This window comes from Cryptosporidium bovis (assembly GCF_009768925.1).
Source record: "Cryptosporidium bovis isolate 45015 chromosome Unknown contig_14, whole genome shotgun sequence".
Lineage (NCBI taxonomy): Eukaryota > Apicomplexa > Conoidasida > Eucoccidiorida > Cryptosporidiidae > Cryptosporidium > Cryptosporidium bovis.
Window position 1 is genome coordinate 58,367 of NW_027125045.1, and position 26,332 is coordinate 84,698.

The window sequence follows — 26,332 nt, forward strand, 5'->3', positions numbered from 1 at the left end:
GATGCCAACGTATTACCGTATGAATTACCATGAGTATAAAAAGAGACAAACCAATATAGACTCCCATATATTCCCAACAGCCAACCACACCAAAGCAAAAAGCCGTCTCTTCGCCATCCTTTGTCCCTTCAAATACACACAAAATATAACAATAAAATGATACTTTTTTCTCTCTCCAATTACAATGCCGTAGTTTTATATGTGTAACTACTCGACTAGCGTCCTGTTATTAATAATAATTTACGTTGATCAACTTCCTTGCTCCTCCAAAATGTCCTCTTTTACAAGAAAACGTGCTATAAGAGTGGGAAGTCATTCACCACCTGTTAGTGTCTTTTGATTCTAATATTTGATATTTCCCTTCTATAGTTAATCAGACGGTGTCCATTACTTGTTCTTGCACTGCTGCTAGCAGTAGTTGTGAGTGTTGGACACGAGTCAAAATAATGGCATTGGCGCTCTTTTGTACATGTGTCCTTTTCATTTGCGTATCTACCTCTTCCAGAAACCATCTTTCCTCCGGGACCTGTGGAAGACTTCTGTTCTACAACTGAACTTGAGTTGTTGTTTGAAGTGGAAGTGGAACAACCGGAACTTGAGCACGAATTTGAGTGAATTTTTTTGTTTGAATCAACCGACATTGAGTCAACTAATTTGGACTTTCTGACAACAATAAGAGAATATCTCCAAGCACGTGCGTCTCTCCAGGACCTTGTACAGAACTCTATGGTTATAGGAACTAATGTTTCAGAACTACGCGGTTCAGAAGAGTAATTTGATACGCTAGAATTGTCTCCAATGCTGTAGCATTCACCCCTATCTCCAATAGTTACTCTTCTATACTCATTATAGGAACTCATCGCACTCCAATTCCCCTTACCATCACTTGGTTGGCAATTACAATTAGAAAAACCACCTCCATTTCCATTTTGTAACTGAAAGTTGTTATTGTATATAGACAAGTCATCTTTGGTATAGCTGCTGCTGTTTTGTGTTTGAGTGTGAAGATTACTCAAAGTTTCTATAGCAGTAGCATAAGATGAGACGCCTCCACCACCGTTGGTATAACTACTACTATTGACAATAAAATTTGACAGTACTGCGTTTGAGTTCGAGTTTGAACTTGAATTTGGAGTTAAGGTTGAGTTTGAAACGTGTGGTAGGTGCGTTTGAGACTCAAAATTGTGACAAATATAGGAATTTGTATCGTTAAATTTTCCGTGATTACCTCTCGTGTCATTAGAAGGAAGACAAAATTGCGAATGGTACTTGTGATTGTTTTGTTGTTTATATTCATAAGAACTATTTACAATCAACTCATTGCAGAAAGGTACATTAGAGGGAGAATCATTAATGTATTCAAGGTCACATGCTATCACATCCTCCAAAGCGGGACTACCCATAAATGTGACAGTAAATGTAAATCCTTTAGTACTTTCCGAAATGGGTCCAATAGAGATAATCTTTCCAGGATCCAGCATGTAAATTGGATTTTTAGATTCATTTCTTGAATGGTAAAGATAGAGCGTATCTAGTAGAAAACCGTACGGATCTATTAATCGGTTGTTGCCAATAGGTCTGAAAATACTGCTAAATCCAACATTACTACCTTCTCCAGACGCACCACCAATATTAACTGGAAATATATTATTAATTAAATTATGTCTAATCGACGAAACTAGTGTATTGTTAATTTCATATCTATGGTCAAAAGTCTTAGGTATTTTCTTAAGTCTACCTTTTCTATCGTTAATTACAGGATTATTGTCGGTCCGTACTCCCCTATTGTCAATTTTGTTATAATCTGCTATAATTCTATAACTAGATGTTTTACTTAACCCTGGAAAGCCAATACAATCATTGTTATTTACGTTGTTTGTCCCACTAGATACGAAAACGAAGTTGTCCCTACAAGTGTCTGTATCTAAGCCGCCCCTTGAAACGTGGGTTTGTCTATCTGTGACTCCCTCGTTAACTTCCATAGAATACGCACTGGTTCCATAATATTTATTTTTTTGAATGTCGCTCCCTATACATTCATTAAACTTGTCATTATTCTGTTTTGACTTAAGCAAAAGACCCAAGTCAATATCTCTATAGCACTCAAGGCTGTCACCAAAAATAATCCTCTCACCCAATATTGGGGATGGATAAGCGTGGTGAGCCTCTCCTAATGATCTAGAGGACATCATGAGGCCCCAGTATATCCCACTGTTTTTAAGAGAAGACATTTCTGGATTGCTTCTAGTAATGTACACCAACCCAAATATGCAATTGTCCAAAAATAACTCCTTTTGAGGAGTGCGGAGCTGTTCAAGCATAATTTCAGTAAGTTGAAGGCTATATTCGTGTTGTTTACATCTGGAATACTCTTCTTCTTCCTCAACAGTGAGTGGGCATCCCTCGTCATAAATGCAATATTTGCTACTTATAGGTACCATTATCTCGTCCCCCTCATCTACAAATACATCATCTATATCCCATGTTACTGATGGAGTTTTTCCATCAACGCTAACTTTAATTTCGTTTTTACTGTCATTATTGTTGGAAACCACAGGTTCGCTTCCCAATCCTTCTTTGACAAGAAAACATGGAGAATCACTTGTAGGTTCCATAAGACCATTAAAACTGGTTTGACTACGGGTTGAGGCCCTATTTTCTGTGGGGCGAGGAGGAACATCTCCAAGGATATTGCTTGAATCGTAGTTGCACTGAATTACCTCAAATAATCTTCTCAAATCCTGACTGTTACCACTAAAAGGTACTTTGTTACCAATATTGGTACATATTTCATTGCTAGGATTGGTATTTAAACTAACCATCACCGTGCCATCCCTCGCTTTAAATAAACTTAAATTTTGTCGAGGCAACTTCTCACGCGAAGGAGGATCACTCTCAAGTGAGTACATCGAAATAGATCTACTGTTGAGCTCAGATGAATCTTTAATGTATAGATAATTGTCACCCGTAGTATTCTTGTTTATATCATTACTACTAAGTTCACCACAAAAATTTTGTCTACGGTTGTTCGTGTAATCCTTACTATTACTGTTACACTCCATACTGTTCATATTTCTTCTCTCATCCCTGATTTCCTTGGATATAAGCCAAGCCTTGTAAAGAACATAATAAATACCTCTATCTTTAAGAAACTTTTTCTTATTCGAATTTGAAAGAGTCTCAGGTCCAACTTCCGGAGCTCTAATTGCCGACTTTTTATACGGTTTGAGAAAACTCTCAAAAATGTAATTTAAACATGACTGTGTTGATTCTATAAGCATATTGCTAAAACGAAAATTCTTTAAATCCTCTGTTTTAGAACGGTACTTCCTGCTTTTTATAGTCCAAAGGATTATTGCATCCATCCACTTGTCTTTTTCTGTTGGCGTAGAAGCTCTTAGTTGGTAGTCCCTTTGAGGTGTGCTTAATGTAATTCCCAATGGACCATCTGCAAATATATTCTCAACTATCTTTAAATTTATTGAACCCAATGGCTGCTCATCCTTGTAAGTTGGTTTCTTTTTCCAATATACAAGTGTTCTGTCATTCTCCAATAGCGAAAAATAACGATTTTGCCATCCCCTACCTATTACAGGACTCCACTTTTTTAAATAACCTGATACATATTTTTTTTCTATCAAGTCCTGAACTATTGAGGCCGCTCTCCTTTCAAATCTGTAACTTACAATTGAATGGCTCCGGTGATCACCGTGATTGTTTTTATAGTCCATTATTACATTTACCTTCCACTTTTTTCACCAGAACTTACTCTGGATAGTCCAAATTACACGATATACTTCTCAAGCTAATTGCCCTGACAAACAAAAAACGATATACATATACATCTATAATAAATGTACGTCTTGACATATGGTTCCCTATATTAATTCAACCAGCACATATGTGCCTCTTGTACATTTACCTTCAAAAAGACAAATCACCACCTCAAATATTAGCTCCCAAACTTTCTATTACCGTCAGTATTTAAAGCTATTATTTGTATACCTAGAATTTTTTTCCTTTTTCTATTTATTTTACAAGCAACTACCTCTCAATTTCTGTTTATTCACTGCTTAGTAGTTTGATATCCAATGCTCCTTAGGCAACTTGTTTTTCACTACTCTTTAAGTGTTTTCTCCGTCCTGTATGAAAAAAATAATAATTTCAAAATAAACAAAAAAAAAGGAAGGTCAATTCCTCTTTCTATTTATTATTAATTTTTTTCCAATATCTACCTTTTATTTTTGCTTAGCTGTTTGATTTTTTTACCCCTTTTTATTTATACTTGTAAATATTAATATACGTGACCTTTAATACTGTTTCTGCATCTAGGCGCCCTCATATGCCGCCTAAACCCACGTTCATTTCTGTTTAGATTATCCCATGCAATGATGAATCGTGAATTAGTTACTTCGGTTTAATTAAAGATAACAAAGAAAATAAAAAGAATGTGGGTTAATAATGAGTATCCTTTTACGTAAATAAAGTATAACTCCTTCATTAACGAAATTATTGTTGTTTGTTTTCACTTTTCCTTACAATTTCCATTCCATGAAAGCATTCAACACAAGGTCTCTCCAATGAACTTATGCTACTTTCCAGACCTATTGTAGATTATTACGTTCTCCAACTATCCCTTTTCTTTCTCTATACCAATAGAAACCTAAATCAGAATCCACCTTTTGACTATATTCACTAAAAAAGAATAAAAAAAGGTAGCACTATCTTTACTACTTAGATATGTTTATTTTACATTTGTACCACTTACTCGTCAAATAGTCAGTTTTGCCTAACATTTTTTAGCGCAAGTACGAGTGGTATGATATTTATGAACTATATTCCGGGAATAATCAACTAATTCACAGCTATGAAGAAATAACAGAAATGTACTGCACAAAATTTAACCACAATTACTATTCTACGAGAAATCTACTTTGTCTATGTTAACACCTTGGCGAATAAACAAATACATTGCTCAGTCTTTTTTTATGCAATTTGTTATTTGCCTCATTTATGTCATAGGTGCCCATATTACGACCGCCATAATCACATTTACCTTTTTCCTGCCATTTCCCATTTATTACTACCTTTTCACCCCTCTCCCTTTAATAAGTTAAAAATATGCTACAGCTTATGCGGGAAAGGGACTGGCGGTTAGGGCGGTAACATGCGAAATAAATACAAAATTGCATGTCATGGTATGTAAAAATGTAAAAAAATGGATTGTAGAAAAAAAACAAGAGAAAAAAAATGTAAATAGGGACAGGTAACCAAGCATATTAAAAAATAATAATAAATAATTAGGGGTGAATAACGGTAACATCTGATAAAGTTTAAGTTAGTAAGAAGGAAAAAAATATAAAAGGATATCTAATGCAAATAGGCAAAATAGTATACAATTTCATAATTAATTGGCTTATGAGTTAATATTCAATAAAATATAATATTAAGAGTATAATAATAGTTTAAAAATAACAAATTTTCTTACTCTGACAGAAGTAACAAGTGTTAGTATTTACACATTAGCATATAATGAATGGAGATTACGAGGCATACAACTATGGAGAAGATGGCATGGGAAACTATGAATATAGTGGAGACTCTGAGCAGACAGTAAGCAGTTTAGAATTAATAAAAACACGCTTGTCAATGGCACTGTCAAGTAGGGAAGCATTTTTACAGAGTGCAAAATCATCATTTACACAATTTGATGAAGAAAAGAGAGGTAAATTGAGCTATGCAGAAACTAAGCGTTTACTAGAAAGACTGGCTATAAATTTGGAATTACCTCCGATAGACAGTAAAATGCTCAAAAGTATTTTTGATAGATATGATTCAGAGCATACAGGTTTTTTAAATTTTGAACAGTTTGCTAAATTTTTTTGGCATTTGTTGAATAGCATAAGAGAAAAATACTATCCAGAAAAATCAATATTGGTTACTAGGGACCAGTTTGTAAGAAGGACGTCATTGAAAAGAGCTGATAACATTGAGAGTGTATTTAAGTTTGAGAAAAAAATAGGTGAGGGATCATTTGGCAAGGTGTATTTAGTTAAGGACCGTTGCAGTAATTTATTAAGGGTATGCAAAAAAATAGACAGATCTTTATCGAACATGAGTTTGGAACAAATAGAGGCAGAAGTATCAGTATTGAAAAGTTTGGATCATCCAAATATAATCAAGATATTTGAAGTTTACGAAGATTCTGATCACATGTACATTATAATGGAAAACTGTGAAGGGGGCGAGTTATTTGAAAGAATTCACGAAGCAGTTTCAAAGGGATTCAGATTAAGTGAAAAATATGTGTCACACATAATGAGACAAATTTTAGGTGCATTGGCCTATTTTCATTCCAGAAATATTGTGCACAAGGATTTAAAACCTGAGAATATACTAATGCAAGAAAAGTCGCATTATTCTTCAATTAAAGTCATTGACTTTGGTCTTGCTGAAATATTTCGGTCTATAAATGAGCATAGCAGCCACGCAGCCGGTACAGTGTTGTACATGGCACCTGAAGTATTTTTAAGAGATGTCACAACTGAATGCGACGTATGGAGTGCTGGTGTTGTTATGTACTTTCTACTGTCTGGAACTCTTCCTTTTACGGGAAAAAATGTCAAAGAAGTAAAAAACAAGGTGCTTAATTACGAACCTGATTACGAAAATGAATGTTTGCATGTATCACCTGAAGGTATTGATTTGCTTCGGTTGATGCTCCAAAAAGATCCTGCATTAAGACCAACAGCTAAAGATATTCTTTGTCACGAATGGTTCAGAATATCAAAAACCAATAACGAACCCATATCTATTGACAAACGTCTTTTACATAGTCTCAAAAATTATATGAAACAAAATCAGCTTAAACATGCATTAGTCAATATGATGGCACACCAATTAAATGTAACTGGTTCTCAAATTAAGCGCATTACCAAGGTATTTAAGTCTCTTGATCAAGATGGAAATGGTGTTCTCACTCCAGAAGAACTTGTTTCAGGCTTACAAACTGCCGGCGTGCCTCAATGGGATATAAACAGAATTGTGCAATCTATGGACGTGGATGATACTGGATTCATTAGTTATACAGAATTTCTTGCTGCCTGTTACGAATGGAGAGATGGGGAACTTGGTGTTATAAGAGCTGCCTTTAATAAAATGGATGTAGATGGTGATGGAAAACTTACTGTTAATGAATTTGAAAAGGTTTTATGTACTGGCGATCAAAAGTTACTTTCTCATAAAGATTGGGATGAAATTATTAGAGCTGCTGATACTAATCGAGATGGGGTTGTTGATTGGAATGAATTTCTAAATTATATGATCAACTAAAATTTTTTTGTTTTATTCACTCATTCTTTTCTTGGAATATCCAAATTGGAATTTTTCATACCTAGTTTATACTAATGCTAATTTAGTAGTGCAGTTATTAATAAATAACAATACAATTAACGATATTAAAATATACATATAAATATATTATCAATTACACATTTTAAAATTCAACTTCCAAGTTGGATATTTTGAATTTAATTCTTTAGTGGCAAAATATAAATTGTGCTTTTATTCGAACGAATAGTGTTAATAGAAAACAACAGTATCATTAATAATTGTTTTTACTCTATTTTCTTCATTGTTAGTCGAAAAGAAGCAAATTGATTTGCAATAATTTGTCCCGGTGTCTAGGTATAATAGTTATAGAACCTGATTGCTTTAATTCCTTATTTTGTGGCTCCTAAATTTGACTTGATCCTCTCTAAGTGAAGGGATAAGCATTCATTCTTTTCTGCAGTACTACTGGCTCTCGGAACTTAAAGTAATTGCACTAATTAATAGCCCTAATTCACAAACATGAGTTCAAACGCGGAAATAATGTTGAATAACCCTGCGAACACACACATAGAGACAAACAAATGCATTCTCTTACTTATTACTTACATTTTGTTTTAAAAATACAATGTTAAATTGAGCGGCAACCATTCTATATTAAATGGGCGGTGGCGTCTGTTTTGACATGGCACGTGAAAAAAAAGCTATGGTAAATTAACTATAAAGTGAAGAAAAGAGTGTAAGAGGATTGTTTTTAGAATATGAATGACATAGAAGATAGATATGAGAGAAAAAGAGGGCTTGAGCAGTTTTCAAAATGGTCTGAAAAGGCAGACTCGTCAATGGGATTACCAGTATTTGATATTAACAGCAAGGAATGGTTAATACCGAAAAATAATTCTAACAAGAAACAAAAAAAGTTTGTGGAAGGACAGGGTATCCTAGCTGATGGTTTTAATAACAATGAAAGCAGAGAAGAAGTTAGAGGTCAACTGTCAAAAAAGAGTCAAAGAAGATTAAAGGAATTGGAGAAAAAAGAGCTTTCAAGAAAAAGAAAGGGAGAAAGTTGCCAGCAATCAAGTTCAATCCCATCGTCCGGATCTGGAAACGATAAATCTAATGAAATCCAAATGTTTAAAATAAAAGGACCGAGAGATTTGGCAGCTATATGTGAATTAATAATGTCAGATTCAGAGACTAATGTGGTTTATTTAGGTTATCTTTTGGAACACTGCGAAAAAGAGTGGAAAAATATATTAAGAGGTTCTTATAAAAACAATTACCCTTTCGAGCTATCTGTCGTATCCTTAGTTTTAGTGGTAAAAGATATTATACCAGGGTATAAAATATCAAATCAAATTATTGGAATGGAAATGGAAGGTAATGAAAATAAGGTTTCTTTGAAAAAAGAGACGCAGAGAATTCACGCATACGAGAGAAAGATATTAGAAATATACAAAAAAACATGTTTGTTACTTAAGAGAATAATTGATCAAAGTAAAATAACGGATAGCAGTACAAAAGTAATAAACAAGGAAGCAATACTCAAGTCAGCAATGGATTTACTAGACTCGACGTACCACTTTAATCACCATACAATATTACTGAGAGTGATACTACTGTACTTAATGTCTGCAAGTGATGAAAACAATTCATCATGTCTAAGTTACTGTTGTGAGGGGATAACAAATATATTAAACAGTGATACAACTCTTGAAATTGGAGTAGAGTCAGTAAATATAATAAATGAAGTTTTGTTTAAAAAAGTAAAAGTATCAGGGAATAAAAAGGGTGCAAAAATAAGTTACAAATTAAATAAATGGATTCTTTCTCCATTTATAAAATATACACCTTGGAATAGAATTGAAGAGTCAAAAAACGAATACAGAAGAATATTTGGAACTATCAAAAACAACAATATAAGTCAAGAATTAATTGATGAATTACAACAAACGAGTTCGACTAGGATAAAACACGAAACTTTAATTGAAAGAGAAGAGACCATTCTTAAACACCTATTTACTTTTTACGCAAAAGTTCTTATACTTGATTTAAATGATGATCTTGAACAGGTATTTCTTGGTATTTCACACTATAGCAATCGAATTAATCAAAATATGAGGTCAGAACTAATATCACTTGTAAAGGAGAAGTTGTATAAGAGTGAATCCTTGAGTTTGAGTGGGTTTATCTTAATATTAAAGTGTTGTTTTTCCCTTATCCAAAAAGGCTTAAATCTAACTGAATATCAACTGGAAGATAATTCTTGGGTGCTGAGGTATTTGACAATAAGGCTTGAAAAAGAGCAACAGAAAATTAAAAAAATTGTGGAAAGTGCTTCATTCTCAATAAATAATAAGAATTCTAATAGTTACCTAAGTGGCATTGTGAACTGCTTCAGCAATCCTGAACTGGAAACACTGCTACTAAACGTGAGTATATTTTCAAATTCAAGTTACTTGTACCACTTATTATTTATTATAGGAAAAATATCTCTCGAGTTGTCTAAGATAGGCGAGTTTAATGCAAGTTTACTACTTATTAAAATATGTGGTCGTATTCTAATTAATTATCCCAAATTGAGAACATTGCTAGATCAAGAGGGTATACCTTTCAACGAGTTTCCTGTGGATTATGCTCACTCGTCCTCGCTAACACTTTGTGGATATCAGGAAATATCCCTTTACTATATTCTCAAAGAGATCATCGACAATCCCAATTCTGACTCCAAGTTAAAATTAGCATGTAATTTACTCTTGTCTGAATCAACCGAAACCGAGGTTAAAAAATTCGCAATCACTAACATTAAAAGTCTTAGCAAGCAAAGTACATCTAGTGATGTCTCGAGTGATTATGTAAACGAACTTAAGCCATTCCACTTTGTTATGAAGCTATTAAATATATAATTGTTGGTTGATTATTCATTTGAAATCCTCTTTTGAAGGAATGGCATAATATTCTCTATGTCTGGTGAATCAATGTATAAATCTATTGGATAGTCTTTGTCAACCATATTGGATCTATACAACTCATTGTTTATCATTTTATATAGATTAATTGGTTCGAATCCCTTTTTATATTCCTATTAAAGTTGAAAAAAAAGTCAATTTCATTATTGTTTCTTAGAATTTTATTTATTTTCAAACTTACTTTGTCGTTACTTATTACGTTCAAATAATATTTTTTATATATCTCTTTTTCCAGATCGGACACATTGTCTAAATTAAACTTTTCGCCAATACTTTTATATGGTTCATCACACTTGTCTATCACTCCTTCACTATCTCCGTGCGACTCCTCAACTTCCAAACTTACATCCTCTCTACCGACAACCTCGGTACTTTTACTTGTTTCGCTAATTATCCCCTCATTGCTATCCCCTTTCGGTGCCAGATCCTCCATTGTTCCATATCAGTTTCTTTCCCTAAATACAAATTATAATTTATAATGAAAAGTTGAATATTATTGTTACTGCTCCTGACGAGAATACAGTTTCGGAAACAAACAAATGTACCTAGTTTATTAGAATTTACTCAAATATACAACAGTACAACATCAATTTGGCTCAAGCAACAAAAAATGAAGGAAAGTAAATAAAAAATCCGTTTATTTGTCTTTCCCTCACCCAATCTTGTCTTAACTTTGAAATAAACTCCACCTAATATCCACAAAAAAATTTTGTTTGTTGAATACTTTAGGTATACCGGCAAATGCATGCGCGAATGGAGGGTTTAAGTCAAAACTAAAAATAATTTTAATAAAAAAAATTGAACAAATATATTCGTTTATACTCAAGAACGACAGAAAGGTAAAGAAATAGAAATAATATATGAAATCATTCGAGGAAAAAGTTAAAAGTCTTGTTGAGGACACTAAACATGGGAGCATTGTTAAGTTGGGTCCGTTAATATATGGAACTGCGGGATTCAGAATGAACTACAATGAAAATGAGGAAAGAGTACACAAAGTTTCGATACTATGTGCATTAATATCGTGTTTAAGGAGTCTGGTTGAAAAAAAATGGGTCGGGATTATGATAACGGCATCACATAACCCAATATGTGATAATGGTATTAAAATAATAGATGTAACTGGGAACATATTGAATAAGGAATACGAAGAAATATGTTATAATGTAATAAATTCGGTAAATGGAGATAGTCCTGTGGAAGTGCTTTTTTCATACTATAAAAACAAGTTATTGTCAGATAATTTGAATGAAATAGACATTTCAAATTCAAAACTAATGCTGGGTTTCGATACGAGACCCTCTTCCAAATTGATACTTGAACAGATAAAAAGGGTAATTACTTTACTCGGTATTAAAAAATACATATTTTTTGGATATGTGACAACTCCTCAGTTGCACTTTATGGTAGGAACAGCCAATGGTTTAATAAATTCGAGAATACCAAAAGTACTTGAAAACAAATTGGGAATAAATAAATTACTTGTGGATATAGAGGAGAATGATATAGTTCAAAATAGTTGTAATGGCAATAGCGAAATAACGCCTAAGTTTTTTAATATATACTATTCATATCACGAATATTATTTCACTGAATCGAATAACCAAATTAAGAATGTATTCTTAAATAACAGTGATTTAATTTCAAAAACTAATCTCTTTAGGAGCGTAAAATTGATAAATAATGAATTCAACAACTTAAATGAGAATGGAAACATACTTTTAGACGTTGCAAATGGCGTTGGAAGGCATCATTTTATAGAAATAGAAAGAATTTTAAATATAGAAAAAATAAATGTAAAAATGATAAACGCCGATAACCCAGATAAGTTAAATGACTGTTGTGGTGCTGAGTACATTCAAAAGAACATTCTTCCTCCAACATCGTATTATTCAGATAAGGAGTGCAATTATCCAAGTTATATTGACTATGTTGCTTCATTTGATGGCGATGCGGACCGTCTTGTTTATTTTACTTCAAGTACAAGTCATAGCAATATAATGCTAATAGACGGAGACCGTTTATCTTCGTGTTATTCGCTCGTGATTACAAGTATGCTCAATGAGATAACAATGAATTTAGACGAGAACAAAGTCAGAAACAATAAAATACCTTTACTGAGTCTCGGAGTAGTTCAAACAGCATATGCAAACGGTGCAAGTACTAACTACATAAAAGACTTACTTAACACTTTGGATCCTAATTATTTCAAATTTGGAATACACTGTGTTCCAACTGGTGTAAAAAGCCTTCACAGAAAAGCGGAGGAATTTGACATCGGCATTTATTTCGAAGCAAATGGTCATGGAACCGTAATACACAGTATTAAATTCACCAAATGGATTGAGGACATTAAAAAATACATATTAAAAGATAGAATTGAAAAAGTATTGCATTATATTCAGTTTTTGGAAAATTTTTTAAATATATTTAATCCTGCAATTGGAGATGCTATTTCAGGTTTAATTGCTTTTGAAGTTTCAAGAAACTTCGTTCAGAATAAATTTGGCTGTAAATTCGCACTTTCTCTTTACGATGATTTTCATGTAATACAAGATAAGATTTTATTGAATAGAGATCAATTGAATAAACTAGTTTGCGACCCAACAACTGAAAAGTTTTTAATAAAACCCAAAGAGCTTCAAGATAAAATAGACTTTTATATTCGTTCATTAAGTGACAAGAATTCAAGAGCATTCATTAGACCATCTGGAACCGAGGAAGTTGCAAGAATATATGCGGAAGCATCTACCGAAAAAATGGCAACAGAGATTATAAACTACTTAAAAGGAACCATTTACGAATATTTTTCACATAAATAAATGTTTCAATTTACGCATTCAACCAACAACTTTTACTTTATAAAGAGGGCCAGGCCAAACACTGATGAACTCACTACAAAAATGGTATGAACAAATAGAAATATAAAAGTAAATAAAAGATATCTTATATGTAAAAATAACAATTTCCATATCTATCTTTTCTAGATCAAATGTTAAATTTAATCAGAAACTCCAACTATCTACTCATTTGCTTGTCATTACTCTTAATAGTAATATCTAAATCGCCTTAATTCTTATTGCATCAAGTTTTATTTTTTTTCGCTCATTGTTTTCCACCTTGTTTTTAACTATTAATTCATTCCTGCGAATTCTGTTGATGTGGTGTTTGAGTTGCGTTCTGATGAGCAAATATTCCCGCAGATATATTTGCTTGTTGAGCCATCTGTTCTAAGGCTGCAATTGGATTTGGGAGAGGTTCATCAGGATCGTGTAAGTACTTTTGTAATAATTCAGGTTGATCATAAAGTCCAATCGGAACTGGTTTCTCAATATTTCTCTTAACTGGAATTGGAATTGGAATGTCCTTGTAAATTGCCTCTATTTTTGGGCATAATATATCTTGAATAATCTGCAATTCCATTGGAACTGGAACTGCTCTGTCAATAAGTATTGGAACTGGAACCGCAGAATAAAATGCAATTGGAACCTCAATCGGCTTTGGTACTTGACGATATTGTGTCACAATATCTAATTGTTTTCTTTCTGTTGGTGTTCCCGGCCTAGTTGCATTTCTACTCTTTGGTGACACTTCTATTCTCTCAACCTCAACTAATTTCTCTTCTATAACTACTTGTGGAACTTCTACTACTTTTTCCACCACCTTATATTTAGGTACTTCCACTATTTTTTCCTTTATTACTGGTTTAACCACATGCACCTCTCTTTCTTGAATTATTTCTTTCTGTTCATACCTTATTTTTTCCTGAACCACTGGTATATCTACCGCTGCATACTTTTCATGAAAATGCAATTCTGGTACTTCAACTATATTTTGCTCCACTCTTCCTGGAGACTTTATATCACTTTTATCCTGGTTATTCATAGTTCTACCTGTTTCTCCGCCATTATTACTTCTTGCTGACATTTTCACTTGTATTTAATATGCTCAACTTGCACTAAATCCTATTATAATATTCTTATTACTTATCCCTTTTGAGTGTTATTACTTTTTACTTGCTGGATCTTAAATTATACTGAACAAAACAATTAAAAAATAAGGAAAAAAAGAAAACGAATATATTTCTTTGCAACTGTATTTCCTCTTCTTTTGTCCTTCGTTTACACTACAACTCTCCTGCAATGAACTATTGTACTTATTTGTTTGCAATTTTATTTTATTTAAAAAAACTCGTTATCCTATCACTTATTTTCCTATTATTCCTTCACTACCTTTTCCCTATTTTTATTTCCAAATTCTTATCTAAATATTTTTCTATTTCTGTTATTTATTATTTAATGCGTACACACAATATGCTTATATTTATAAGTTCTGCATGTCTTGTCTTTTCTATCATTTAAAAAAATACATATTTCTGTATGAATAGTATATTATTGAGTTATTTTTCGTGATTCTTTTTTTGTTATTAACATAACTAGGTATTATTTTATCAGTATATTTATTCGTTTAAGTGAATATAAGAGGTTGATTTCTGTTATGAAAAATGAGAATATAAAAACACAATATCTCCTCACTCCATTGAACCCTACATGCAACTCATTCACATTTAATTTATTTAACATGCATTTATATTTGTATTTTGTACATGATTTGCCTTGTGAACACATAAAACAATTAATAAAAGCTCTTACATGAAACCTACGGAATAGTTTAACGCCAGTTTTCCTTAACCACCTACAGTTCGGTTCGGTATGGTCAAGATCCGTGTTGATTTACTAGGCTATTGATCTCACCGTTTACTACTGTGCTTCCTTTTGCACGTTTGTTAGTAGTTACTCAAACGTGAATTTGTTTTAATCACATAGACCACCTTCCACCCGCTCATTTATCCTTAAGTTCCACAAATGACACGAGTTGTTACATACGAGCGATGAAATAATAGGCACAAATCTACAAGACATTGATAGGTATCAAAAGAGAAAAGAGATAGTATGACAAATAATACACCTTAGCATAAACAATGAAATAAAGAGGCTAGATAGGTACAAATAACCACAAAATTATCGTTACTAACTCAAATTAAAACCACCCAAATTTATTTCACTTATGTTTACTTATTTTAATTTATATCATATTTTAACTTTCATTGTTTTATTTCAAATATAATCTCGAAAATTAATTTTAGAGATCATAAATACAAGACATAGGCGGGATTTCCTAATTAAAAACCATATGTAATTGTGAGATTAAATCGGGATAAAAACAAAAGTATGACGTAGTATTTGTGTGCTTAGATAATAAATTAACATGTCTACGTCTAATACATGTATTAAATAAATGTATATATATGTATATGTGTATATGTACAATAAAGGAAAAAATTAAATATAAGAGGATAAGGAAGAAGATAAAATAATTATAATACAAGATGAGTAATAGTGAGCGTTCAGGTCAAGCCTCAGGACGTGAGAATCACGCTCGTTTTGCAGATGATGAGGTCCAAGGGCGTAATAATGTGGTTGTTCCAACTTTGGAGATTCCACAGGAGGGTTCTGTGGTTGCAGGAAGTGATGAAATACCATTAGTAAAATTGGTGGAAACAGTAGTTCCAGATATAGAAGTGAAAGAAGTAGTTAGAACAGTCCCACGTATAGTTCCAGAGTACAAGGAAAAGGTTGTTGAGGTTCCAGTAATTAAGACCGTAGAGAAAATAGTGGAGGAACCAATGGTCAGATATAATGTAAAATATGTGCCAAAGGAAGAAATAGTTGAAAAAGTAGTAACAAAACCTGTTATTGAATATAAAACAGTTGAGAAGATTGTAGAAAAAGTAACGTATGTAGAAGAACCAGAGAAACCATTTATTAATGCACCAGAATCCCTCCCAATCTTTCCACCAAGTTCAGTGGAAATGGATTCGAATACTGTTGTAAATATTACAAGAGTTCCTGTTGGAGAAGCAGTTCCATCACTTATTGAACTTCCTGTTCCCTATATGGTTCCAAAACCTTTTGTTGTTCCAGTCCATGTTCCAGTTTTAGAGTTTCGTGATCATTTTGTACCAATACCAGTTAGAAAAAGAGTTGTTCCAAAGTTTAAAATGACTGAAGAGGTATATGAAGTTGAATGTGTTAGAGAGGTACCATACTTTGTTTATGAAGATATTATCAAGCCGGTTCCTGTTGATGTTGAATTCGGAAAGAGAGAAAGAGAAATGGATGTACACTTGATGAATCCTGCAGAGTTATCTCAGGCTGACTTCCATGCAATGTGGATGAGAGTAAATGCTGACTTATTAGAGGAAAGGAGAATATTAGTTGGTGAGTTGGAAATAGATAGAATGATAACACCTTATAGAGAAGCTATGGATGGTATTGATTCGAACCAAGAGCCAAGCTTGGAGAGAATGCAGAGCTTCGAGAGACAGATGAACTTACAAAGACAATTGTGGGATCCATTGCCAATGTCTCCAGGTAATCCATTGATGATGACTTATTTACAAAATCAATGGATTCTTACACCAACTATCCAAACACAGGAGATGTATACGCAGGAATTCTTTATGTTACAACAACAGGCAGTATATAATCTTGTCACCGGTGCACCACAACAGGTCAATTTAGCACCACACCAAATTTCGTTATGTGGTTGCGAAGCTGCTGCTGGTGTTATTGATATTGATTCCCTTCCATCTGGTGCTCAGAACTTAATAAGAGGACTTGAATCTAAGGATGTTGTTAATGTAGACACTCTCGGCCCTATGGATCAGACACCTATTGTTACATATCCCATTCAACAGTGTATACCTATGGCTGTTCTAGGTGCTGCTCCTTTGAGTTTACCTAAGGATATTGTTCCAATCAAGCCTGAAAATATTGATTTATCGCAACAGGATGGTTTCTCTATCACATCCATGTGTTGCAATGCAAGTGATGCTCAGAAGGAAGGTTCTAACGCGGAGGTTCTTGAACAGCAGACTTTACCTAATTAGAAATAAATAGATTGATTATATTCGAATGGCAACACTAATGCAAAATTTATATTGTATAATTCGGTTTTATAGTGTATACATAATATTACTGATAAATAAGTGAATGCAGATTAATGGGGTTACTATCATCGTTACTTTATTATTTTGGCCAATACTACTACAGGTAATAACAGGCTATCATTGTCTATAAATATATTTATTGGCAAGCAACAATAAATGACAATAAACAATATACGTTTATATTTAGAGGTGGTGCATTTATTTGTCGTTTATCTGACGTTACTATTAAATGATGAGACATTTGAGTCTTTTAATTACGCGAGTTAATAGTATTAAAGGTAAAGAAAACTTTATTATAATGGCAACAAGTGATCAAAGGCAATATGCAAAAGTTAATGATTTAAAAAAATAAGTAGTTGATTATTAACAAAGTATTGTAAACATGTTCGATTTCATTCATTAGAACTCTATTAAGATCTATCTACATCTTTTTTTTCTTTTTTTTGTAAGTCTAAATTAGCTACAAATAGCGTAATATAATAAGACCAAGCTTGTGAAAGTAGTGATAGTATGCAAAATAGATAATTGAGATTCAGGGGGGAAAACAATTTGAATTTCCCCCTTAGTAAATTTAAAGTACCAAGATGGCCGAGATTGGAAGGCGCTAAATGAGGCAGTAGGTAATATCAAATAAATAACTTGTATTTAAAAGGAGATAAGTTTTAATGGCACTTAGAAGATGAGTTTTGATCCTCTGTTTCTATTTAAGATACTTGGTTGTTGCAAGGTAAGTGTATAAATTGCCCACTGGAAGCGATTTGAGGTTTTAATGAATATAAATTATTTTTAACTTTTATAAAGGATCCACCAGTAGAGGTGGCTCAACCATCTTGGTGGGAAGAAATAAAAACTGAGAAAAAAGAGAAGGACAACAAAAATTATTAACTGACTGTGTAATTATAGCAATAGCGTTGTATTCAATAATAATTATTACTGTGAGACTAATTTGACTGAATTTAATAATCCTTGCATCACTCAATACTAGAGTTGATTTGAGGCTTCTTTTACATCAGCCGTACTTGGTGAAACAAAATTTAACTAATGTGAAATCAACTCTGACTTTGAACCCGTAATGATAATACAAGCTTTCGAGAGTAATTATTTAGAAGTGAAATTTCAATTTATCATGTTACTGCTACTAGCACTTGTAGACGCATTTAAATCTTAATTCTCATTATAATTTGTAACTACCTTTTTGCTAGTTTTACTAAACTATGTATTACTTCTCACTATTTAACAAACAAATTTAGAAATGTTGATGGCCGTGATTTTTAAGTCAAAGTGTCAAGTGAGTATATTATGGAATGAAAGGAAAAAATAGGATGCCATTTGACGGTATAGATTTTAAAGAATCAAAATATGATGTGGGAATGACGAAAATGTGCCCCAAAAACTCAGAGAACATGTATCAGCAGTAATCAAAAAGGTTGTGACTCTGCTACCAACTATTCTGCCCAAAATATATATATACACTATTTATAATTTTTTCAATATTTTGGTTACATGATAAAAATCTTAAATATACATCATATCGAGACATACTGGCGCCTTAACAAAAAAAAAGACAATACATTAAAAATCATTAATTGCAAGTAACGGTATAATTTTAGATTACAGATCAAGTGAGATAAACAGATAACATAACAAATTAATGATACTATCCAATAAATAAAAACAAAAGGGTGATACATAATAAAGTAGAACAAGAGGAGGAAACTTACATTCACGCTTGGAAAAGACGTGATTCAATAAGTGATAAAGAAAAGGTATCTATAGAACAATAAAGTAATCAAATTAATAAAATAAGAAATTATTAAGTTGTTAACTATTATTTTATGTTTATATAAGTTGTATATTTTTATTATAAATCTGTAAAACAAACCTAAAAGAAGGGCCTGTTGTTTGTAAAATGTGTTGATACAGAAACAAATTTGGAGATCTGAAGACGAAAAAAAATTGCATAAGCTCTGGTGTAAGGACGAAAAGAAAAGAATTTTTTGACACTTTTAAAGTTTAAATAAAGCTTTTCACACTCCAATCTGTTGAAAATAGAATTGGTATTGAACTTGAAAATATATGTGTTTCAGGCCAAAATTCTCCAATTTAAATTTATATTTAATACAATAAATTGAGATTAGACTATTATTACACAAACTTAAGACTTAGGTACAGAATAACCCGAAAAAAAGAATTACAAATATTTTTATTGGGTGTGATTCTCCAATATGATGTCTATAAATAACAATACAGATATATTGAATAACGTAATGAAGGAAATTAATAAAGAAGTTGTTGAAGCTTCTTCATCTTTAATGGATAAAGTATCACAAGATTTATCTAAAATCGCTTCTCATACTATCCCAGATAGCCCTCCAACCGTTTTTTCAAGTGCAAATTCATCACCTAATCAAAACATTAGCGAAAAAGAGGACTCATGCTCAAATATAAATCAGTTATATTCCATGTTTTCAAGAATAAATGATGAAACCAAAAATAAAGAGTTACAAAATTTTTGTTACCCTCTGAATTACTCGGCCTTAACACAAAATACTAACCAACTACTCCCTCCAAGTTTAATAAATAACGGCATTAATAAGAACAATGAGATAAACAGTGTTGATGTAATAAATAGTAATAACACTGGTTCCAATGATAATGATAATGAAGATACATTAATTGGTGAAGTTTGTGGCGGAAATAACTGTCAAAGAGAAATACCAGGTTTGAGTGGTGTAAATACAAACAATGGAGGTTTTGGTATAATAGATAATAATATATTGAAAAATGGAATTGACTTCAGCAATTTATATAATCAATATTTAAATTCACAAATTGACTGGAGTAACTACAATGCTTCCGTACCTTATAATTTGAACTCATATTATCAACAATTGGCACTATATAATAGAATATTGGTGTCAATGTATCTACCAATTCTGGGAAGTGGATACAGTAACAGCAGTAATAATTTGAACCCATACTTACCTCAGTTACTATCATCATCTAACCAATCAGCTACATCACCTTCGACATACACACAAAACTGTATGAACATGGGTTCATATTCAGATATTCAGACAAATCAATTCCCAAAAATGATATCACTGGCAAGCTTATCACAACTATATCAGAACTCAAATTTGTCAGCTTTGGGTAATAATATAGGTGGAATTATGGGTAATTGCAATGGGATCGATGCCAATGGTAATTTTATTGGTAGGTCTTTATCCACCTCAAACTCGCCGATTAATTCCTCCCATTCTCTTGCTTCTTTGCTTTCCCCAATTAATACCAGCCAAACAAATACATCTAGATCTTCAATATTAAATCATTCAGACAATAACTATGACCTTTCTACTCTAGGAGCTTGGGGTCCAACTCATAATGATGCTTTCGAATCGTCAATTAATCAAAACTCTATATCCAACTACACAAAACTATCCCAAAGCGTAAAAAGTCTAGGTAGAAAGACCGAGAGAACAAGAAAATATACAAAAAATAGTAGTGGTAATAATAATGGCAGTAATGTTGGTGCCAGAAGAAAGATAGATAAAAATTCTGCTATTTGCATTGTTTGTGGTACTACACAAACTTCTCAATGGAGGTTTTTAAACTTAGGCGAATTATTTTCGTCAAATTGTAACAAGGATGAGAATTCCCCCCTTAAAGTCGATGAAACCCACGGAGGTGATAACTGCGATTCCAACGAACACATTGGTTCCAGTACAAGTAATAACAGTAGCCATAGTTCTACCATTATAGATAAACAAATATGTTGTAATGCATGCTATATGAAGTATGACAAAAACAGGCCTAGATATAGGAATGGGAAAAAAGTACCACCACCACTCCCAACATACTTATATACACACGGGCAAATCACAAATAAATCCAACACTATTGAACCAATGGATGATCATCTCAATTGTACTACTAACAATGGTGACTTAAAAAACGAGTTAATTTCAAGTAATGCTGCTCATACTAATTGAGAAAATTATTTTCAATCAAATAGTCAGGAGGTAAAATAAGGTTGTATGGGGTAATTAACCATTTTCACTATATAGAAGCAAAGGTATTCACGTGCAAATTATTAAAATAATTGGGGATAATTATAACTCAAACTTATAAGCTCACTTTTATATTTAAAGTTTGTGTTTCTACTTGTATTCAAAGTTATATTTATTGGATTAATTAGAATAAAACAAAAATAAGCTGATACCTTTTTTTCTTATTTATGTTTCAATCATAAACTGAGGCAAATAAGTATTCAATACATTGGCCATTTTGAAAAAAAGTTTGAAATGCATTTTCTCATCTATAGCCTTGTTAAAATTTGTAAAAAGTAACCCCTGGCATGAGTTTATTTTTTTTCCAGAAAAGATGTTCATATATTGAAACTGAAATTAACACATTATCAAGTATATATAATGTATGTACCGTAATGGCAATAAAAGGCAATAATTAGTTATTTTACTACTATTATTATTACATGGTTTTGTATTACCCAATATTAAATAAAGCAGAACTATTTATCATTTTTCTTATTGTGACTTATAAAAGTGAATGCATATTCAATTATCTTTTACATGTTAACAATAGCATATTTAATGGATTCGTTTTAAATACGTGGTTATATCTAAGCAATAAAGTGAAATATATAAAGTTATTTCACATGCTTGAAAAGCCTCAACTTTGACGCATACAATCTATCTTAAATATTACAAATATATGTGTCCATAAATTTAATAAATGATTAAGATTACATATACAAGTGTAATATTAGAACATATACTATAGGAAGGTCAATGAGAATTAAAAAGATGGCAACTGTAATCACAATAATAGTAAATGTATTGCTATTACTATTATTTCATACATTCATTTTAAAATACATATAAAAATAGTGCTACGGCTCTTGTGAATTTTAGAGTGACAAGTTTTTGTATCATTATATATATATGTATACACATATATATTCACGTATATTTTCTTTTGTGAAATAGAAAATATTAATTTTATGATGCTTCATCATCTGTTATTATTTGCAATTCTACACTAGAAAACGCTACAAATCCTCGAACTACTCACAGGTAGAGATGAATAGTAAACTCCATTTCATACATCACGCAAGGTAATTGAGTGATGTAATTGTAACGTGTTTAGGAAGTAAAAATAACAATGGCGAATAAAAACATCAAGGAAAAAAAAGAAATGTTAAACATAATGCAGAACAAATGAAACCAAACACTTATCTAATTTTTTTTTTTTTTGGGTCATTTACGGTTTTTACCCCTTTCTGCTCACAACCTAAATACCTATCCACCTGGCTTACTTGGATAGATCTTCGAAATTTAGTTTGTATCTTTAAAACAAGAAAATATCCTGGTAACTAATCAACCTTCATTTCAGACTCATCACGAGCATCATTTTGTTCTTCCTCCATTTCAACATCCTGATTCTCCGTTCTTCCTGTGGCATTATCTGTTGAATTTGCATTATCATCAGATTTGGAGTCGAAACCACCCGAACTTGGCTCCTGTACTTTTGGAATGGGCACAAGAGTTTCGGTACAGTATCTTTGCGCTGCAGAACACATCTCCTTAAGAGAATCAATGGAAACAATCATATCATCAAACGATTTTCTGTCCTGTAAATTCTTTCTGACTGCCTCACTGAATTCCTGATACCTCTGTGAAAGTCCGTTCATAACAGCTTCCTTACTTTCAGAAGTAAATTGTGCTTCAACATTATCATAAATTTTCTGAAAGTTCTCCATAATCGAATTCATATACGACCGAATCTCTTCCATCTGCAAAGATTCTTGATATCTTTTTTCGATAGGATCACCATATTGCCTTAACTCGCCTAATTTTTGTTCGAATAATTCTTTCGTACCCTCGTAATTATCATAGATCCAATTCTCAGCTTGAGAAAGGTAAGACAGGAATGTTTCAATTTGTTGATCTGCAGCATATTTATTCAAATTTCCACCAGGAGATATTTTTTGCCTCATATCAAATACATAAGACTCCAACTCATTTAATTTCTCTCTCGTAAAATGAATTAGCAAGTCTTCGGAACTCATTCTTGCCTCATAATCCTTAAATGTAGTCTTTGATTCCTGAGACAGGTAGCCAGGTAATGATTCACTTAATCTAAATTGCACATTCGTTCTTTTAACTCTAGTCTTCATTGTTCCCGATGGCGGTTGCGGAGCAGAACCTTCAGAACTAATATTTTCAGTATTTGGTGTAGACGAGAAAGCACTAGCACCACTCTCCGTTTCACCTTTTGTAGCTGAACTTGCGTCCTCTGATGTGGCCGCACCCGTACTATTAGCTCCACCAACTCCTGTATCACCTGTAGTCATGCAGGGCTCAAGTACTGTTTCTTCCTTGATTTGCTCAACTTTCTCCAAGGATACAATACCATTTCTATCAAGTCTAATGTAAAGTTTTACCTTTGAATCCTGTACTTGAGGGAGGTCAATAAAGTATTTCCCTAGGTCCAAATTATTAGTATAGGAGTTTGGAGAGTATTTTAATGCAATTTCAAACGGTTCGGTTTTCGAAAACGTTGAATTTTTTAATATATTAAAGTCGCTACCTCTAGAGAAAAGAGTAGCGGACTTAAAATCGCCAGAAGTATGTGAATTTTGCCATAAAAGGAGGATTTCATAAGCAAATCTTTCATTCATCGCAAATTCTCTTACTTTTATTACTGGAGACAACATTGCAGCTTGTAAAGCACATCCTCTTGCAACTGTTTCGTCAGCATTTAGTGTTTTGCAGAGTTCCTTGTTATTAAAAGCGCTACTAATTGCCCTTTGAACCCATGGAATCCTGCTGCATCCTCCAATTATTTCTATTGATGATACGTCTTCTACTTTCAAATTCGCTTGATTCAAAGCAGAATTAACCATTTCTACAATATATCCCCCCATTTCACCACACAATCCCTCGAATGTTGTACGCTCTATCATTATATTAATGTCATTATCACCATCCACACACTCTGCTACAAACGCTGCTTCCTGATTAGCACTCAGTATTTTCTTGCATTTCGTAGCAGAATCCTCTAATTTGAGCCTTGCTTTCGGATCTTTGAGCAAATCAGTCTTGAATTTTTCATTAAAGCCCTTGGCTGCGTATTCAATTATTGCAAAGTCCATCAAACGCCCACTTATTCTGTTTTCATATACCGTTGAAAGTATGTCAAATCTTCCCTTTGTAAATTTAACTATTGATACAAAGAAATAACCTGCCCCACAACTCACAAAAGCCACTATTACATTTTCATTTTCATTAAAACTGTTTGACCTGAAAATGCCATAGTCCAAGGCTACTGCACTTTCCTCATTCATTATTCTTAAACAGTTGACTTCCGCAATATGAAGCGCATCTAATACATTCTGTCTAGCTAAGTTATCGTAATATCCAGGTATACTAACAACCAAGTCACGAACTGACTGTCCTGTACTCTTTTCTGTATTTTCCTTCAATCTTTTTAAAAATGAGGCGTAAACACTCGTCAATGAAACCACCTTTTGAGCACCTTTGTAATTCACCCTAAATCCAATTGTACCATCTTCATATGTTATTTCTGCTAATGAATGTTTTCTCTCTTCTTCCGTTACATTGTTCGGAAGCATTCCCATTAATGGTTTAAAATATCTACAAGTATTCTTATAATTTGATTTTAACTTTGTCAATGCTGGTTCACCTATTAAACGTTCTGTATCTGTGTATCCCACAAGTATTGGCGTTGTTCTCTCAGACAACTCATTTCGCACTGTCGTTACTGCCCCTCTGTTAATTGTCGCAACCACCGCATTGATTGTACCGATATCAATACCAATTACCGACATTTTCTTGAAAGTTTACCTACTTTTTTTTCTTTTTTTAGTTACCAAACTGCTTAATTTCAACTTTTAAATTTACTACTTTCTTATCTTTTTGTATAGATACCGCATTAGTGAGACAGGTACTATATGACTTATATTTCTTTAATGCCGGTATATCCAAACCCATAATTTTTTCCAGAAAGAACGCCATTATACTATTTTTTAATTTCATTAATCCATCATGCATGCCTCTCAACCACCTTTGTCCTCCTCTCCGACTTCAAAGCGTTTTTTGTTTCTCCCTGAGGTCGACTTTTAATCCCTCCCAAAGCGACAAATTCCGCCCCTCTCTTCCCCCCCCCCCATATTCCGTTACCACAACTATTTTTTGGTTGTATAAATTCAAAAGTGGCGCACGCGCTTAACTTGTTTTATCTGCATATTTGTAAGAAGTCAAGATTCAAATAGGAAATAAGGAATATAGAATAGCAAGAAGTAAGAATATGTTTGTTCTGGGAAGAGATTTGATAGGTAAGTGTTTATTTAATTTAGCCTATTGCGTACTCTTTTATTTCCGCTACGATATTTACCCTTCACTTTCATCTTAGAATCCCCCCAGAAAAAGCTAATGAAAGAATTATTCTTCAAAATAAGAGCATTGGCAGGTATGTCCCTTATTTACAACTAAAAATTAGATACAGTGAATTAGAAAATTACTTCGGAACCGCTGTACAATTATCTTCAAAATATGTATACCGATTCACTGTTACCTACAAATATCTTATTACTTGAATGTTAACTTTCAATAAATTAGTATTTTGGGCAGGCACAAAAATTGTGAGTTTGTTGTTTAGAAGGAACGATGACTCACTTTGACGGCTATAAATATGACTTGTGTGGGAAAACACTGAAGTTTAATTGACGAATAATTGGTATTATTAGTGAAACATAGATAATGAATAACAGGAATTTAACTAGGATTTAATAACTCCTACATCTAAATAGTGTAAATACGTCTCTCACCACTTTTTGTAGAGTATAGATATGATCTGTCGTGATGTGTCCATATATAATGACTCATTTTCATATAAAAGGTATGGTTTTAATATTTGATTAGACAGGAAACAGTGTAAAGAATAATTCTCACTGATAAATTAAATATAACATTATTTAACA

At 32.7% G+C, this 26,332-nt stretch overlaps 9 protein-coding genes across 9 annotated transcripts; 5 read left to right on the forward strand and 4 right to left on the reverse strand.

Moving 5' to 3' along the window:
* Positions 1 to 326: 326 nt before the first annotated feature.
* On the reverse strand, positions 327 to 3,731 carry FG379_000615 (pleckstrin homology (PH) domain containing; the record flags this gene model as incomplete). Its single annotated transcript, XM_067326025.1, has 1 exon — positions 327 to 3,731. The coding sequence occupies one exon, from the start codon at positions 3,729 to 3,731 to the stop codon at positions 327 to 329; it is 3,405 nt and encodes a 1,134-aa protein (XP_067182411.1).
* Positions 3,732 to 5,532: 1,801 nt separating this feature from the next.
* On the forward strand, positions 5,533 to 7,332 carry FG379_000616 (uncharacterized protein; the record flags this gene model as incomplete). The annotated part of the gene is made up of 1 exon (XM_067326026.1): positions 5,533 to 7,332. The coding sequence occupies one exon, from the start codon at positions 5,533 to 5,535 to the stop codon at positions 7,330 to 7,332; it is 1,800 nt and encodes a 599-aa protein (XP_067182412.1).
* A 758-nt stretch (positions 7,333 to 8,090) lies between these two features.
* FG379_000618 (uncharacterized protein) lies at positions 8,091 to 10,235 on the forward strand (the record flags this gene model as incomplete). Its single annotated transcript, XM_067326028.1, has 1 exon — positions 8,091 to 10,235. The coding sequence occupies one exon, from the start codon at positions 8,091 to 8,093 to the stop codon at positions 10,233 to 10,235; it is 2,145 nt and encodes a 714-aa protein (XP_067182414.1).
* Positions 10,236 to 10,368: 133 nt separating this feature from the next.
* FG379_000619 (uncharacterized protein) lies at positions 10,369 to 10,731 on the reverse strand (the record flags this gene model as incomplete). The annotated part of the gene is made up of 1 exon (XM_067326029.1): positions 10,369 to 10,731. One exon carries the CDS (start codon positions 10,729 to 10,731, stop codon positions 10,369 to 10,371), a length of 363 nt encoding a protein of 120 aa, XP_067182415.1.
* Positions 10,732 to 11,158: 427 nt separating this feature from the next.
* Positions 11,159 to 13,120, forward strand: FG379_000620 (uncharacterized protein; the record flags this gene model as incomplete). Its single annotated transcript, XM_067326030.1, has 1 exon — positions 11,159 to 13,120. The coding sequence occupies one exon, from the start codon at positions 11,159 to 11,161 to the stop codon at positions 13,118 to 13,120; it is 1,962 nt and encodes a 653-aa protein (XP_067182416.1).
* A 316-nt stretch (positions 13,121 to 13,436) lies between these two features.
* FG379_000621 (uncharacterized protein) lies at positions 13,437 to 14,225 on the reverse strand (the record flags this gene model as incomplete). The annotated part of the gene is made up of 1 exon (XM_067326031.1): positions 13,437 to 14,225. The coding sequence occupies one exon, from the start codon at positions 14,223 to 14,225 to the stop codon at positions 13,437 to 13,439; it is 789 nt and encodes a 262-aa protein (XP_067182417.1).
* A 1,462-nt stretch (positions 14,226 to 15,687) lies between these two features.
* FG379_000622 (articulin family) lies at positions 15,688 to 17,250 on the forward strand (the record flags this gene model as incomplete). Its single annotated transcript, XM_067326032.1, has 1 exon — positions 15,688 to 17,250. The coding sequence occupies one exon, from the start codon at positions 15,688 to 15,690 to the stop codon at positions 17,248 to 17,250; it is 1,563 nt and encodes a 520-aa protein (XP_067182418.1).
* Positions 17,251 to 19,538: 2,288 nt separating this feature from the next.
* Positions 19,539 to 21,302, forward strand: FG379_000623 (uncharacterized protein; the record flags this gene model as incomplete). The annotated part of the gene is made up of 1 exon (XM_067326033.1): positions 19,539 to 21,302. One exon carries the CDS (start codon positions 19,539 to 19,541, stop codon positions 21,300 to 21,302), a length of 1,764 nt encoding a protein of 587 aa, XP_067182419.1.
* Positions 21,303 to 22,702: 1,400 nt separating this feature from the next.
* Positions 22,703 to 25,180, reverse strand: FG379_000624 (heat shock 105kD protein; the record flags this gene model as incomplete). The annotated part of the gene is made up of 1 exon (XM_067326034.1): positions 22,703 to 25,180. One exon carries the CDS (start codon positions 25,178 to 25,180, stop codon positions 22,703 to 22,705), a length of 2,478 nt encoding a protein of 825 aa, XP_067182420.1.
* Positions 25,181 to 26,332: the final 1,152 nt, after the last annotated feature.